Source organism: Rhinolophus sinicus, chromosome 7 (genome assembly GCF_057876585.1).
Source record: "Rhinolophus sinicus isolate RSI-liver-muscle chromosome 7, RSI-T2T, whole genome shotgun sequence".
NCBI lineage: Eukaryota > Metazoa > Chordata > Mammalia > Chiroptera > Rhinolophidae > Rhinolophus > Rhinolophus sinicus.
The window spans coordinates 44,905,536-44,921,890 of NC_142507.1; the positions used below are offsets into that span (position 1 = coordinate 44,905,536).

At 36.2% G+C, this 16,355-nt stretch overlaps 1 protein-coding gene across 4 annotated transcripts in view; it reads right to left on the reverse strand.

Annotated features, from left to right (window-relative positions):
* Nucleotides 1–16,355, reverse strand: part of ST7L (suppression of tumorigenicity 7 like) — a 122,550-nt gene that overhangs the window by 63,072 nt on the left and 43,123 nt on the right. For 3 of the 4 annotated variants that reach the window (XM_019730417.3, XM_019730415.3, XM_088799489.1), the window contains exons 12-13: nt 7,448–7,598; nt 3,478–3,570 (exon numbers count right to left, since the gene is read on the reverse strand). In XM_019730417.3, coding sequence (XP_019585976.2) covers nt 3,478–3,570; nt 7,448–7,598 — 244 coding nt within the window. The remainder of the gene's footprint in view (nt 1–3,477; nt 3,571–7,447; nt 7,599–16,355) is intronic. The other variant, XM_019730418.3, reaches the window with a different exon arrangement.

The window sequence follows — 16,355 nt, forward strand, 5'->3', positions numbered from 1 at the left end:
ACTCCCTTGGAAGTAAAGTTCAAATTTCATCACTGGCTTGTAGAGAAAAATTTATCAGGAGGCATGAAAGACAACGAAATAGCTATGTGAACTAAGGGAGCAGTCTACGTCTGAACTTACAAGGTTCATAAGCAAATTCCAGAATGCTGTAAGTCATATCAAGGTTGAAGGAGCATTAAAAACAAAAAATATTAAGTACTCCTGAGTATCAGAACTCCACATTATTAAAAATTTGTTCATTCTACCCCAGTCAAAGACAGAAAAAATACTCCAAGAACATACAATATTATCAAACAACCCCACCCCCCAACATATCCTTCCTCTCCAGCCTCCTGGAATTTGCAAATGGGTAGCACCCTAGAAATAATAAAGGCCTGGCAAGAAGCAAATCTTATAGCCTGTGATTCTGACAATACATAATAATAGCCCTGGTTTTATTCATATTACTATGTAAAGTTGGCCTTATATCAGGCAACCTTTGTAATGATTTGGAGGGCATTAATTTAGACTAAATGTATTAGCCTAATATAATAATACACTTTACATACTGATGTTCTATAGTTAAAGATTTGCGCCTTTGTCTTAAATATCCTTGTGCCTTGCTAAAACGGAAAAACAAGAACAACTACTACCACCACCATCCTAGGAAAGAAAATAAAATTTCTATCACTAATGACCTTCTAATTGTCAAAATCAATGGATTCTTCTCAGTAATTATGTGCGTTACTTAGTATCTCAGATATACTCCTCCTCGGTTGGAAATGTTTCCCCCTTTTAGTTTCTAGGATATCTAGCTCTGGTTCTTATCCTGTCTCTCTGACCACTCCTTCGCTGACTCTTCCAGACTCCTCACCAGCCACCCATTCCTTAGATATTTTGTGCCCCCATGGTTCCACTCTGGTTTACTTCTGACTCTATTGAGTTTCCCTTAGTGATCTCATTGCTGCCTAGAAAATGCTGGTTGTGTAATAAAATACTTAATTTTAAATTAACACGTTTATGTGTATATCTGAGGAAGATGTAATACATGCAACATATTCAAAGCTGAACTGATTTACTTCCCCCATTCCTATTCCCCACCTGCTCCTCCTGCTCTGATGGATTTACCCTTCTTTAAGTCACCCAAGTCAGATTTGGGGATCATCCCTGACCTGGGAGAGCGAGGCACCCCCCAGCCCAGCTTCCTTATAATTTATTCCATACATATAGCACCTAACACATTGTTTCTCAGTTTTTCTATTAACCTGTGAGCAGCTTGGGAGTTTGGAGTAGGGTAAGGAGGAAAAGGCACTAATATTTAACATTTCTGTTGAGTACTTGGCATGTTTGTAAGAATACACTTGACTAATTCAAATAACATTTCTTGTATATCAATTTTTTATGGTAAACATTATAGAGAAACAATAAAGTGTGTCCTGGCCTTCAAGTTTACAATCTAGAAGGGGGAGATTAAGAAGTACACAAAGTACTTTGAGGTTCAAAGAAAGAAGAGATAACTTATCTCAGAGGATGGAGGAAAATAAAGACCCTGGGAGAAAAATATCAGCACACTCAACTTCCACAATCTCTCCTACATTTTGATCTATCTGAACTTTGCAGCTCATTAAGTTTGTTGGTTATAACACTGCAACTTTCCTTCCTAGACTTCAGTTCTGATGGCCCCAGAACTGTAAAAACTGTGACACCGGTTTATATCATATAAGGAAACATGGTGCTAGTGTTTATAACATTCAGCATGCTTGCTTATTGGTTAAATCATACACAGAAAAGTTAAACAGAAATTTTCCAGTTCACAGAGAAAAACACTGAGTGGATAATAGGCAGCTGAGACAAAAAGTACAGACTATTCTTTTGAGAAATTTGGCTTTCTGAAAGCAGGGACTAGACAGAAACATTCTCAGTAATCATAACCCTACATATTTCTGGTTCTCCTCTTGACTCTTCGACTGCTCTTTTTAAAATTGGGACGTGTAGTCCCTCCAACTTCGTTCTTCTTTGTAAAAACTATTTTGGCTATTCGGGGTCCTTTACCTTTCCATATAAATTTTGGGATCAGTTTGTCAATTTTTGCAAAATCCCAGCTACTATTCTGATAGGGATTGTATTGAATCCATAGATCAATTTGGACAGAACTGCCATATAAGTTATATTGGGTCTTCTAATCCATAAACATGGAATGTCTCTCCATTTAGATTTCCTTTAATTTCTCTCAGCAATATTTTGTAGCTTTTAGTGTACATGGCTTGTACTTCTTTTCTTAAATTTATTCCTAAATTGTTTGTTCTTTTTGATGCCACTGTTATTGGAATTGTAGTCTAAATGTTTTTTTTGAATTGTTCATTGCTAGTATCTAAATATACCACTGAGTTTTGTATGTTGATATTACATCCTGCAACCTTGCTGAACTTACTAGTTCTAATAGTATTTTTATGGATTTCTTAGAATTTCCTACATAGAAGATCATGTCCTCTGTAAATGAAGACAGTTTTACTTCTTCCATGTCAATATGGGCGCCTTTTATTTCCTTTTCTTGTTTGGATACGCTGACGAGACCCTGCGGTACAATGCTGAACAGAAGCGGTGAGAGCAGACATCTTTGACTTACTCCTGACCTTAGGAAACCCTTCAGTCTTTTGCCATTAATTCTGATGTTAACTGTGGGTTTGTCATAAATGCTCTTTATCAGGTTAAGGAAGTTCCCTTTTATTGCTGGTTTGTTCAGAATTTTTACCATGAATGGGTATTAGATTTGTGTCAAATGCTTTTTCTGCATCTAATTGTCTTTTATTCTATTAACATGGTACATTGCATTTTCAGATCCTAAACCAACCTTGCATTTGTGAGGTAAATCCCACGTGATCATGGAATATAGTCCTTTTTATATGTTGCTGGGTTCAGTTTGCTAAGCTCTGGCATTTGGTACATCAGACTTAATGGCGAAAGACTGAATGGTTCCCTAAGGTCAGGAGTAAGGCAAAGATGTCTGCTCTCGCCTCTTCTATTCAGCATTATACTGGAGGGTCCAGTCAGTGCAAGCAAGCCAGAAAAATAAATAAAAGACATTCATACTGGAAGATATTTGCATCAATATTCATGAGGGATAGTCTACAGTTTTCTTTTCTTTTAATGTCTGTCTGGTTTTGGTATCAGGGTAATACTGATGTCACAGAATGAGTTAGAGTGTTCTTCCTCCGTTATTTTCTGAAATGTTTGTGAAGGATTGGTATTATTTCTGCCTTAAATGTAATATGTTTTTAATATCTTTAATTTTGTGTCCTTCATTGCATCTAGCACAGATTTTTACCCAAAAATATTTGGGAATGAACCGTATTATGCAACTACAACCAAGAAATAGCTAAATTAGTATTTAAACAGTATCCTGAATTTCAACCAAAGGCACTTTTAAAATGAAAGAATGCGGTGAAAAACAATCTCATCACTACTTTTAAGTTTAGGAAAACTAGAATAGTTACTTACTAGGTAATAGCTCTCTATCAGCAGTCTCTGTGCAGCTGGGATAAGGGTAAAATAGATGGCCTTTCTCTAACGGGTATGGAATCATTCTAAAAGCTGAGGAAAAAAATACATATGTTGACATTCAATTCAGACTCATTTTCATCCTATACTACAGACCAAAGCTATTTTTAAAACAAAGTTTTATAAAATTTTCACATAGCATTTTATTTTTTAGAGACACAGTTTGGATGAAAGAAAGTAGGTAAGCAAAAGAATGAATAAAGAAAGAATAAAATGTATTTAGAGATAGTGACTGGTCGGGCTGGGATAAAACTAGAGGGAGTAGTGGATAAGACTGGCTGGGTCCTTCCTGCCTCAGTCTCCTCATTACAAACACAATAGACTTTACTCTCCAGGGATGAATTCCACTTCCTACAGGAAATCTTCATAAAATTCCAACAGGCCATGACTGTCGTGGCCAAAACTGTTGGCAACTTAACATAGAGAGTTCTCAATGGCTCCTAACTTCACATGTGAGATGTCACCAAAGTTTTCTATGAGCAGAGCTTAATTTAGATTAGGGGCCACCCTTACGCTTCAGTCAGACCTGGCCTACTATCTGTTTTTGTAAAAAAATTTTATTAGGATGCATCCATGCTTGTTCATTTATATATTATGTAAGGCTGCTTTCATGCTACAAGAGTTGGGTAGTTGTGACAGAGACTACAAGCCCTTAAAGACTAAATATATTCTCCTTGGCCCTTTACAGAAAAAGTTTACCCATCTGTAATCTAGATTATCATCAACTCTTGTACGTGTAGACTTCTTAAAGAAGGAATCCTTATTGATCTACTCAAGTAGGTAAGTACTCATCAAAATTGTGAAAAGGCTTTTGCTTTTCCTTTAGTGCTTGGCTCTATAAACTTTTATCAGAATATGGATTTTGTTCAGAGAACCAACTGGTGGTTGCCAGGTGGAAAGGGGGTTGGAGTGCTAGGTGTAATTAAAAGATAAAGGGAAGTACAAATTGGGGCGGCCAGATGGCTCAGTTGGCTAGAGCGTGAGCTCTCAACAACAAGGTTGCTGGTTCAATTTCCGCATGGGATGGTGGGCTGCGCCCCCTACAACTAAAGATTGAAAAAGGCTACTGGATTTGGAGCTGAGCTGCTCCCTCCACAACTAGATTGAAGGACAACGACTTGGATGGAGCTGCTGGGCCCTGGAGAAACACACTGTTCCCCAATAAAATTTAAAAATAAAAAGAAGTACAAATTGGCAGTCACAAAATAGTCACGGGGATGTAAAGTCCAGCATAGGATACAGTCAGTAATTTGTAATCACTATGTATAGTGCCAAGTGGGTATTAGACTTATTGGGGTATCACTTAGGTAAATGTCTAACCACTATGCTGTACATCGGAAACTATTATAATATTGAATGTCAACTGTAACTGAAAAATAAAAAAAATTCAAAAAAGTATGGATTTTGTTTTGCCACAATAAAAAGTAGTGATTTGTCCAAAGTCCCAGAGCAAATCAGTGACAACACTAGGAAATCATGCATCGAGATGATTATTCATGAAATACAGTAAAGGTCCTATACTTATTGAAAACCTCCTACGTACTTAGCAGAATGCTTGGCATTAAAGACACACACAAGGTGAATGAGACAAAGTACCTGGTTTTGAGGAGCTGGTCGATTACTGGGAAAAAAGCAAAAGCAAGTCTAATAACCCAAAGACATTCAGCTCCTCAGATTTAGCAGTCCCAGTTTCCTTACCCTGTGTGTTGTCAGGGTGAAGCACAGTGTCTGACCCTGAGCAAATGGGGAAGGCAGGCAGAAGTTCCCACATTTTCTCTGATCAAGGACACGTGGTGCCCTTTGTGTCTCAGTAATGTTTTATGATGACCCTAGGCCCAAAGAAATATCTAATAATTCCACTTATTAAGTAGGGGTCCAAACAACTCTAAAATTTTATGCTCTAACAATTTAGCAGTGATTTGAAAAAATACACATAAATTAAAGGAAAAAACAATTATTTAATTTTATATAACCATCGTTTATTACTATTGGGATGTATGAGCCTGTTGGGCATTGCACAACTTCTCACACCTTGGAATCAGATTGGACACCACCATCCTCATTTCCTGTTCCACGCCGGTTTTTGTGAGGCACTTCTTTTAATCACAGCAACTAACAAAAACCCAGCTTTGCAAACTATGACATGGAAAGAAATGGAGAATGGAGAGTCACCTAATTGTGAAACCATGAGCTACCTAGAGTAACAGTTTGAATGGTGTCTGACAGATGTTGATATTTCAGTTTACACTGAAAATTTTAAATATCCAGTGCCACTCTTGTGAATTTGCTGCAATGCCCCCAAGGTTCCTCAGTGCACAGTTTGGGAACTGAGAGGGTTAATCAATTTTAGTGAATCGACACTGAATTCATTTTTGAATTTTTATTGATAGCAGAAGTATACTTTCAAAGAGAAGTATTATAAGAATTCAACTGATAAAGTATTTTGATTAAGCTTCTTCATTTTCTTAGCAATTTAAAAAAGTTACAAATAAGAGAACTGGTAATCAGTTGAAAAACAGTCAGTTCTCCAAAGAAGATATACAAACGGCCAATGAGCACAGAAAAGGTGTTCAACATCACTAATATTAGGGAAATGCAAATAAATGAAAACCACCATGAGATACCACTTCATACCCACTGGGATGGCTATTGTCAAGAAAACAAAACAGCAAGTGTGGCGAAGATACAGAGAAAGTCACACACTTGCTCATTGCTAGTGATATAAAATGGTATAGCTGCTACAGAAAATAGTATGGCGGTTCCTCCAAAACTTAAACATAGAATTATATGATCTAGCAATTCTACTTCTGGGTATATACCCAAAAGAATTGAAAGCAGGAATTTGAACAGATATTTGTACACCCATTATTCACAATAGCCAAAAGGTGGAAACAACTTAAACGTCCATCATTGACAGATAAACACAATGTAGGATAAACAGGTATAATGGAATATTATATTCAGCCTTAAAAAGGAATTAAATCCTGACACATGCTATAACATAATACTAAGTGAAATGAGCCAGATATAAAAGGACAAATATTGTCTGATTCTACTATATAAGAAGGCTAGATGAGTCAAACTCATAGAGACAGAAAATAGAATGATTTACCAGGGTCTGGGGAGGAAGGAACAATGAGGACTTATGTTTAATGGATACAGAATTTCAGTTCAGGATGATGAAAAAGTTCTAGGAATGGATGATGGTGATGGTTGTACAACAATGTGAATGTACATATGGTTAAAATGGTAATTTTTATATTATGTATATTTTACCACAATAAAAATTTTTTTAAAAGAATAGAGTTGATATTAGTTGTGAGGAAAACAGTTTTATGTTATACACATCCGAAAATAAAACAAACAAAATATATTATAATAGCTCAACCACATTAAAAAGATTATAAAGCAAGGGATGCACGTTTTCATTTCCTTTCCTTACAAATATGTGATTTAAATGAACATACGGCAGAATAGCATAAGAGTTTCTCATTCTGCTTTTCCTAAGTGTGGCATTAATATAAGTACATTAAGCACCTATTCTACCAATAAACCAAATATAATACCACTGAGTTCTTTCTGAAAACAATCTGAACAACAGATCCTATGGAAACTCAGTCTCATTTAAAAAGACTGCCTGTGAATGCTTATGAAAGATAGTGTATAATGCTAGATAACGTATGTGATACTGGGAATGGAACAGACAGAAGCCACGATATGTTTAAAGACAGGGGAATTGGTGGTGGCCTTCGCTAATCAGGAAGGGATAATAAAAATAGTGACATTTAGGGAAGAGCAGGGTTTCAATAAATGTATTAGGATGGATGACAACCTTCTAGGCAGGGAGAAGGGGCAAAAGATACTGATGAATAGTCAGAAATGAGCATTGCATTTGGAAAAAAATACTTACTGCCTTCCCAAGTACACTGCAACAGATTAAGGGCCCCTTCTATTCGCTTCCAGTGCTGAAGATGAAAGAAAGCATAGGCAATTGCTTCACTATCACCCCGCTTCAGGATGTGTTCTGGAGGTAAAATTAGACTTTTCATCTCTAGTAAATACTAGAAAAATAACACATACACACATAGAAACATGACAAAAAAAATTAAATGATGTTAAATGCAAATACCCACCAAAATGTAGATTCAAATTTTATAAAGTCAATTTTATTTAAAAAACAAACATTAACCTAGTTGAAATGACATGAAGTTCCTACCAATAACATGTATGTAAAATGCTTTATATGCAAATTCCAAAGATCAGAATATTCCTATAGGTAAAAGTAACGTGATGAATGGCTTACATGTGACCTTGATAAATACAAAATGGAAACTCAAGCTGAGGAAATAATTTGAGAGCAAATATTTATTTTTCCACAAAATACTTAAGTGTAAAAAATTGTAAACTACAATTTTGGGACACATTGTGACAACATTCAATTCTTCTTTTCTTTTATTCCTATTTTATAGGTGAAAGAACTTAATTGTGAAATAGTTCCATTAAATTAATATGTACCGAGTGCAAAACACTATGTTTTAGGGAATACCAAAACATGCTCTATTTTTTAGAGCTTCCTAATGTAATGAGAAAGACAGATTTCTTAAGTTAATAATTAAAACCAGACTGTGCTAAGTGTTTTATTAGAGGTATAAACAATGTATATAGGAATATGGATAGGAGATATTAATTTTTTAATTTAGTTTTTTAGTAACAGCTTTATTGAGATATAATTCATAACTTTACAATTCACCCATTTAAATTATCCAATGCGATGGTTTTTAGTATGTTCACAGATGTGCAACTGTCATCACAGTCAATTTTAGACTATTTTCATCACCTCGAAAGGAAACTGTACTCTTTAGTTACCACCCTCTACTCCACCATTCCCCTTAAGCCCTGAGCAGCCCTAATCTACTTTCTGTCGCAATAGATTTGCCTATTTTGGATATTTCATACAAACAGAATCACATAATATATGCTCTTTTGTAACTGGTCTTTTTCACTTAGCATAATATTTTCGAGGTACAGCCATGTCACAGTATATATCAGTACCTCCTTCCTTTTGTGGCTGAAGAGTATTCCACTGTATAGCTATAACACAATTGTTTATCCATTCCTCATTTGATGGGTATTTGATTGTTTTCACCTTTTGCCTAGTATGAATAATGCTGTAACAAACATTTGTGTACCAGTTTTTATGTGAACATGTTTTCCTCTCTCTTGGGTATATATACCTAGGAGTGGAATTGCTGGGTCATATGGTAACTCTACATTTAAGAGGTATTAATTCTGATTTAGGGGCTGAAAATAAACCACTTGATGGAATTTGGGATTTGAGCTGATAAAGACGGATGGATTGTGGATGAGAAGAGTGGGGGCGGGGGAGGGGAAGAAGAACAGGAGCACACATTCAAAGTACAGGGCCACCTTGAACAAAGGCACTGAGCCAAAAGCGCATGGTGCCAGGTGCACTGCAAGGGATAGTGAGCGTGTCTGTTAAAGAAGTTACAGACTATCAATTCTTATTCACATAGGAAATTAAACTCTATCTTAAAACTCCTGAAGAAAATACTTGCTTTAATATTATAATCCATAACAAAAGCAGCGTAATTCAGTTATTACACTAATTAAATGTACTAAGTACATGAAAAAAGATGCAAGATTAACCATTTGTACATCATCTTTACTATTAAAGTGGTCAATTTAACATAAAATCTTTTGGGGCAGCTGGATGGCTCAGTTGGTTAGAACGCCAGCTCTCAACAACAAGGTTGCCGGTTCCATTCCCGCATGGGATGGTGGGTTGCGACCCATGAAACTAAAGATTGAAAATGGCAACTGGACTTGGAGCAGAGCTCTGCACCCTCCACAACTAGATTGAAGGACAACAACTTGGAGCTGAGGGGCCCTGGAGAAACACACTGTTCCCCAATATTCCCCAATAAAATTTATGAAAAAAAAAACAACTTTTAAAAAGTATTTAGTTAGCGAAATACTTCCTGCAAAGACTTCCCCTACTAAAATAGGTTTGAAATGACCTCTTTGGTCTAAATAACTTGATACCACATTATGTGTCATAGGGTCCAAACCACATTAACCTCTGTTATAAAATATAAAAAGAAAAATATTCCAGCGGTGTCTCAAAAGATATATTCTCACATTTCAAATTCTAAATTCCTCATATTGTTACACAGACTAATGAGATAAACAACATAAATTAAACAGTTAAATTTGTGAAAAATACTTTGTAAAATTGCTATAAGCAGGAAAAATCTTAAAACACAAAGGTGTAGTGGTTTCAGAATTTAAGCCTTAGGTTATTGATCAACATATATGTACACATCATATTAATATATCTAAAATAATTTTTTTCTTGTGAAATGTGCCTTTCCAACACTTACTGAGCTTAATGCCCCTCTTTAATTACACCTACTCTTACACCTCAGCAAAGCTGATATTAAAGGAACAATTACTCTTAGTCTTGATGTATCTGGCTCTCTCCTCAAAGTGTAAGAATGCAATCTGCTCATCAATTTATTTTAGCAGATGTCACAAGCTATGAGATTACTTACTAATCCAGTTTGGGGACTTAACATTTCCCATTCAGTTTCTTAAAGGAATGCAGCAGAGGTTGTGTCCTGGTCAAGCAAAGCCCATTTGCTGCCTGGTTGGGTTCTCTCCCCTCAGTGCCTTGGGCCTATATTCAGGAGGGTAATATTCTTTCTAATCCTCTCTAATCCTTGCCCATTTTTTTAAAACACAGTAAAAGATCACTCGCACCAGGCGGCTGTGGGAAAATGGACTCAAATAGCTGACCCCTGACATGACTCCTTGTGCTCTTTGCAAGGGCAAGAAGAGCTTCTTCAGTGGGAAGCAAGTAAAATGCAGCAATCAGTGAAATCTCCATCATAAAAAAGGGTATCTCATTTTCAAAAGAAAACTGTTTAATACTTAAACCAACTCCCTTCTATTAAAATTCTGCCTCATTTACAGATAGAGGAGACAAAATGTCCTAAACTATTTTCAATGAGTTTTAGAACCCTGAAGCTTTAAACTAAACCCTATCTTGGTAGCCAGCCACTTAGCAAATGGTAAGCAAAGATACTCAGTTAACAATTATTCAGTAAAACTTATAGAAAATGTCAACTTAATATGTCAAGAAAATACTTTTTTGAACAACAACTATATTTCTATATTTTCACTGTTTAAATAATCGAAGTGACAATTCAGATAGTAATCAAGTACATATGGCATGCTTATTAGGAAATACTTCAGGAGTTTGTATTTTTTTTAAATCTGTGTTATTTAATCATCAAAAAAAAAAATCTTCCTTATGCTACCTTATTTTTTATTACCACGTCTTACCTACCAGCAAATGTTCTTTCCAACTTGCCTTTAAAGCAAACCAAATCTTATTTTTCAGTTTCTAATATGGCACTGACATAAACTTTCACCCTCAAAGTATAACGGAAAATTTCAGTGTAAGGAAAATGAATTTAAAGTAGGTAATTATAGGATCATTACTTATTTTATCTTCTTCACAAACTGCTGACTCAGGAATTTCTGCCGCCCAGCGTAAGCTGCAAGTTACCACAGCACACATACCACCCAAAGTAGGCACTAACATCCTAATTAACTGACTCGATCCGATTTATACAGCTAAAATGTCCTCAAACTCATATTTCAATTTTTACTTAAAGATATTTTGTAACTCTATGGGCAAGCTAAAAACAAAACAAAACAAAACAAAAATTCTGGTACCCAGGCTTGACTTTTCCATGAAGCAGAATATGAAAGGTTAAGAACTAAGGGGTGGTTGGTTTTATTTTGTTTTGGTCTTTTTTTTATGCTTACAAAAGCATATGCTCAATGTACAAAAAATGCAAACACTACAGGGTAACATAGTAGAAAATGGTATATCACAAGATTGGAGAGTAAAAACAAAGCAAATAAAATCATCTGATTTATATTTGTCTGGATTTCTTTATGCATAACATATTGACTGTATTGTTCGTAAAAATGGATCAAACTGTTATGCAACTCACTTTCTACTGCACAACACATCTTATACATTTCTTCCTGTCTATGTCTATATAGATCTAACTCATTATTTTTAATTGTTGTATAGTATTCCATTAAAAGCTGAGTTATTTTATAAGCTGAGAAATAAGATCATGCTGGAATTGTACTACCATCCTCAAAGGGTCAAAAATGATATAATTAAGCAAAACTCATAAAAATAGTAAAGTAAAAATAAAGTATGTAAAATATATTAAAAGTAGTAAAGTAAAATAGTAAAAACTCGTAAAACGGCTTAAACATTCCCCAAAATGACAGGGTCTAAAATTTTTCCTTTTTAAACTTAGATAGGCCTTTACAGCAATGCAGATCTAAACTAAAGACATGTCTATTTGCCAAACATTTATTGAATGCCTGTTATGTACTGGGCAGAGTATCAGACATAAAATGGTGAGTAAGACAAGAGTTCTGCTTTTTAAAAGCTCACAGGGAACTAAGGGAGAGACATACAAACTGACCAAAAAAAAGAAAAAAAGATATGATTAAGGTACTGAAGGAACAGAGAAGAGAGTCATTATATCTGCTCAGGAAAAGCAGGAAAGATGCTTCTATAAAGGAGGAAACAGATGAGCAGTGTCTTGACGAAGGAGCAGAAACTTGCCTGGTAAAGAAGAGTCTGAGCATATGTACCAAGGTAGGAAGATAAGATGAGACGTGAGTAACCCAGGAAGTAGTGATGCTGGAGACAAGGGGCAAGGCAGAGGTGGCAAGGAGTTGAGGTTGGCGACAGATACTGGGCCCAGACTGGGAAGGGCTTCTATACATGCACTACTAGGCTTGGTCTATATCTTACAGGCGACAGGGAGTAAGCAGAGCTCTTTAAGTAGAGTAAGATTTACTGTTTGGGTAGATAATTCTGGCAACGACCAGAGTGGAGAGGGGTTGACGGCAGGGAGAGCAGTGAAGAATCTGTTTTAATAGTTCAAGCAAGAGATGGTAGACATATCTGTATGTTTAGAAATGCATAGAAAATATCTGGCAATATATAAACCAAACAGAAACTTTAGTTATTTGAGAGAAGTAGAATTTGGAGAGAGAGAAAAAGGATACTTGACTTTATAAACTTCTGAAGGGTCTGAATTTTTTTTAAAAAAACACTCATCACTTACATAACAGTTTAAAACAATAGGTAGTGAAGGCACATAATGGTCAGTGACACTGGGGGCGGAGCAGATGGCTAGATCTGAAAGACATTTCAAAGGTTATAATACAAGTTGGTAATTTGGAAAGGGCAGAAGCAAGGGTTAATGAAGAGAAGACAATGAAGCCATAAATCAAAATATATAATTAAGGAAGGGCAGGAAAGTTGAAGAGACTTAAAGTAAATTTTAAAATTCAGTTTGAGACATATTAAAGTGTCTGAAATACCTCTTAGATATCCAGATAAAATTTTCTATAACTAGATAGAAATGCAAGTCTATAGACGAGGAAACCAGAGTTGAAAGACACAGATTTGCAAATTACCAACAAGTGAAATACAGTTGAAGACATAAACCAAGGCTCATGCCTAGTATGTGCTACAGGACCTTGCATATTACCTCCAAATCACCTTATTGTTGTATCTGAAATAAATCAGAAATTGCTTGGGACAATTTTAACTAGTATTAAACGATGGAAAATATACTCAAATAACTACTCTAGCCTCTTGCTTTTCACTAAAAATATAAAAAATTAAATCTACTTTGGAAGCTATAGTTAAAAAGGCATAATGATATAGCGTCTGATGGTTTCTTTTATAACTCTAAAACCATACCTATGCTTACCCTCAAATTCACTTTAATTTTGAATTGCTTTGATCTTTATAATTTATCTTTAGATTACCTTGTTTCTATTACTTTGTAACTCTTACAACAGCATTTGACCAAAAGCAATATAATTCTGACCTGAAGTAATGATAATACTTTATAATCTTCCTCTTAAAAGCAGGGGTTAAAGAAAAATCTCTCTGAAGGCATCTGAAATTAAGGTACTTTGCTCTTGATCAGTCATGCACACCAAGAACCAATTTATCTCTGCAATTAGTTTTCTCAGTGCACATTCTATGAGACTGGACAGGCAGGCCAAATGCAAAGAGTCCACATAGATGTGTATTAGGGGGAAGACTAAAGATGGTTCCCAGATAGGAAGGAAACAGAATTAATATATGAATAAACTGAAAGAAAACATAATAGCACCTAACAGTCAGGAGCAAAGGGCAAGTGATCTTATGTTGAAAGGAGAGGGAAGGGAGGCTAGAAAGGGCATTTGCCATATAAAAACTCCTTTCCATATAATCCTACAGAGCAGCATTTCATAGCTCAGCTCTCCCACCTAGGTGACAGTCCAACATAAGGAAAAGCAAAGGCCTCACTCACTGTGCCCTAAATTTGGGTCTTAGACTTTAGCATCCCTTCCCCGTTTCTCCTTTTATTCCTGCTATGCCACTCAGAATCTCAACAGAGTGCCAGTTTCCCTCTTACCTTTCACGTATGCTGCTATAACGTAAGTAGTTTGGCCAATGAAACGGAAGCCCACTGCTAAGGAGCTAGTCTAGTATCTTCTGTGGTGGATGAGACTCATACCATCCTACAGGCTTCCATTTCTGATCAACCAGACGGTTTTACCTTGTCTATCTCAATTCACTTTTAAAATTCCCATTGCACTTGTAAAAGCCTCCAGGCACAGTCTGCTTTCTTGGCAGCACAATACTAAAAACAATTTATTTTAAAACAAGAAATGATAATTTTTAAAAGCTACAGATAGCATATTTCTAAACATGTACTCAAGTTGTAGAGACTTACTAAACAAGATTTTGTTATTGTTTTGTTTTTAAATGTTCTACTTTATTCTTCCCCCAAGAGCTTCTTCAATAAAGGCCCAAATAAATTGTCCTCAATATATTAATTCAAATTAGTTAATTCCTAATTGTTTCAACACCTTCACTTTCACCTCATCTCAACAAAGGATGTGGATTCTATGGTTCTAAGCAGTAAAACAATATTCACAAGGAAAGAGTACATACTGGAACAGCATAAACAGGAAGAGAAAATGGTAACAGAAATATAATAAAGCAACAACTGCAGGATAATCAAGACTGTGGCCTGACACTCAGACACTGTGTTAAGCATTTCGCATATATCATCTCATTTAATCAGAAGGTCTGATACTCTGACAGAGCTTTCCATGCTGAGTCAGAGTTTTCTTTGCAGAGGTGTAATTAAAAAGTCAAGTGCACAAATCTTACGTATGCAACTCAATGAGTTTTGACAAATGTAGACAAGCAATACCCAAATCAAGACATAGGACACTTCCATCACCTAAGAAAGTTTTTTCCAGTTCGTCTCTTAGCCTGCCCCCCGAGGCAACTACTGTTCTAATTTCTACCACCTCAGATCACTTTGCCTTTTCTCAAAAGTCATAAATGGAACCACTCAGTATGCAGTCTTTTGTACAGCACTCTGCTTTTGAGACTCACCCATGTTGTGTTCGTATCAGTAGTTCCTTCCTTTTATTCCTGATAGTAGCCCACTGAATAAATACGTGGCAACGTGTCTATGATTAACACACATTTGGGTTATTTCCAGTTTGGGGTTATTCTGGATAAAGCTTCTGTGAACATTCACATCCAAGTCTTCTGGGGTACATATGGTTTCGTTTCTCTTGGGCAGGAGTAGAATTGCTGGGGTGAGGTATATGTTTAACTTTATAAGAAATTACCAAACAGTTTTCCAGAGTGGTTGTACCATTTTATACTCTTAGCAGCTAAGTACGTGTGGGAGTTGTAACTGCTTCACAGTCTTACCAACACTTGAGCAGTCTTTTTAATTACAGTCATACGCAGCATAACAATGTTTGCGTCAACCACAGACTACATATATGGCAGTGGTCCCATAAGATTATAATGGAGCTGAAAAATTCCCATCGCCTAGGGACCTCGTGGGCACAACCAATTCCTCAGGTGTCTGTGGTGATGCTGGTGTAAACACACCTACTGCCAGTTGTATTATAACACATACAATTATATAATAAACAACTATGTTACTGGTTTATGTATTTACTACACTGTACTCTTTATCATTATTTTAGAGTGTACTCTTTCTACTTATAAAAAGAAAAGCTTGCTGTAAAACACTACGCTGTGTTACTGCTGTTACACCAGCCGCCTCACACACCGCCTGTTTACCACGTCTCTCGACAGCATCATTTCTCTTGTGCTTCACTTAATCTCGTGTTGTTTTATAAATTCAGTGTAGCCAAGGGTACGTGTTTATAAAGTCTGCAGGAGCATGCAGTCATGTTTTTCACATCCACTTACCCCTCCTCACTGACTCGCCCAGAGCAACTTCCGGTCCTGCCAGCTCCGTTCATGGTAAGTGCCCTGCACAGGTGTACCACTGTCTATCTTTATACCGTATCTTTACTGTCCCTTTTCTATGTTCAGATATGTTTAGATACACAAATACTTACCGTTGTGTTACAGTATTCAGTGCAGTAACATGCTGTAAGGTTTGTAATCTAGGAGCAATGGGCTGTACCCTACAGCCTGGGTGTGCAGGAGGCTGTACCATCTAGGGGTGTGTAAGTGCATTGTGGTATTTGCACAACAATGAAAATGCCTAATAATGCATTTCTCAGAACATATCCCCATCGTAAGTGGAGCATGACTGTATGGCCATTCTGGTAGGTGTGAAATGGTACTTTGTTATAATTTGATACTGCATTTCCCTGATAACTAACGATGCTGAGCACCTCTTTATGTG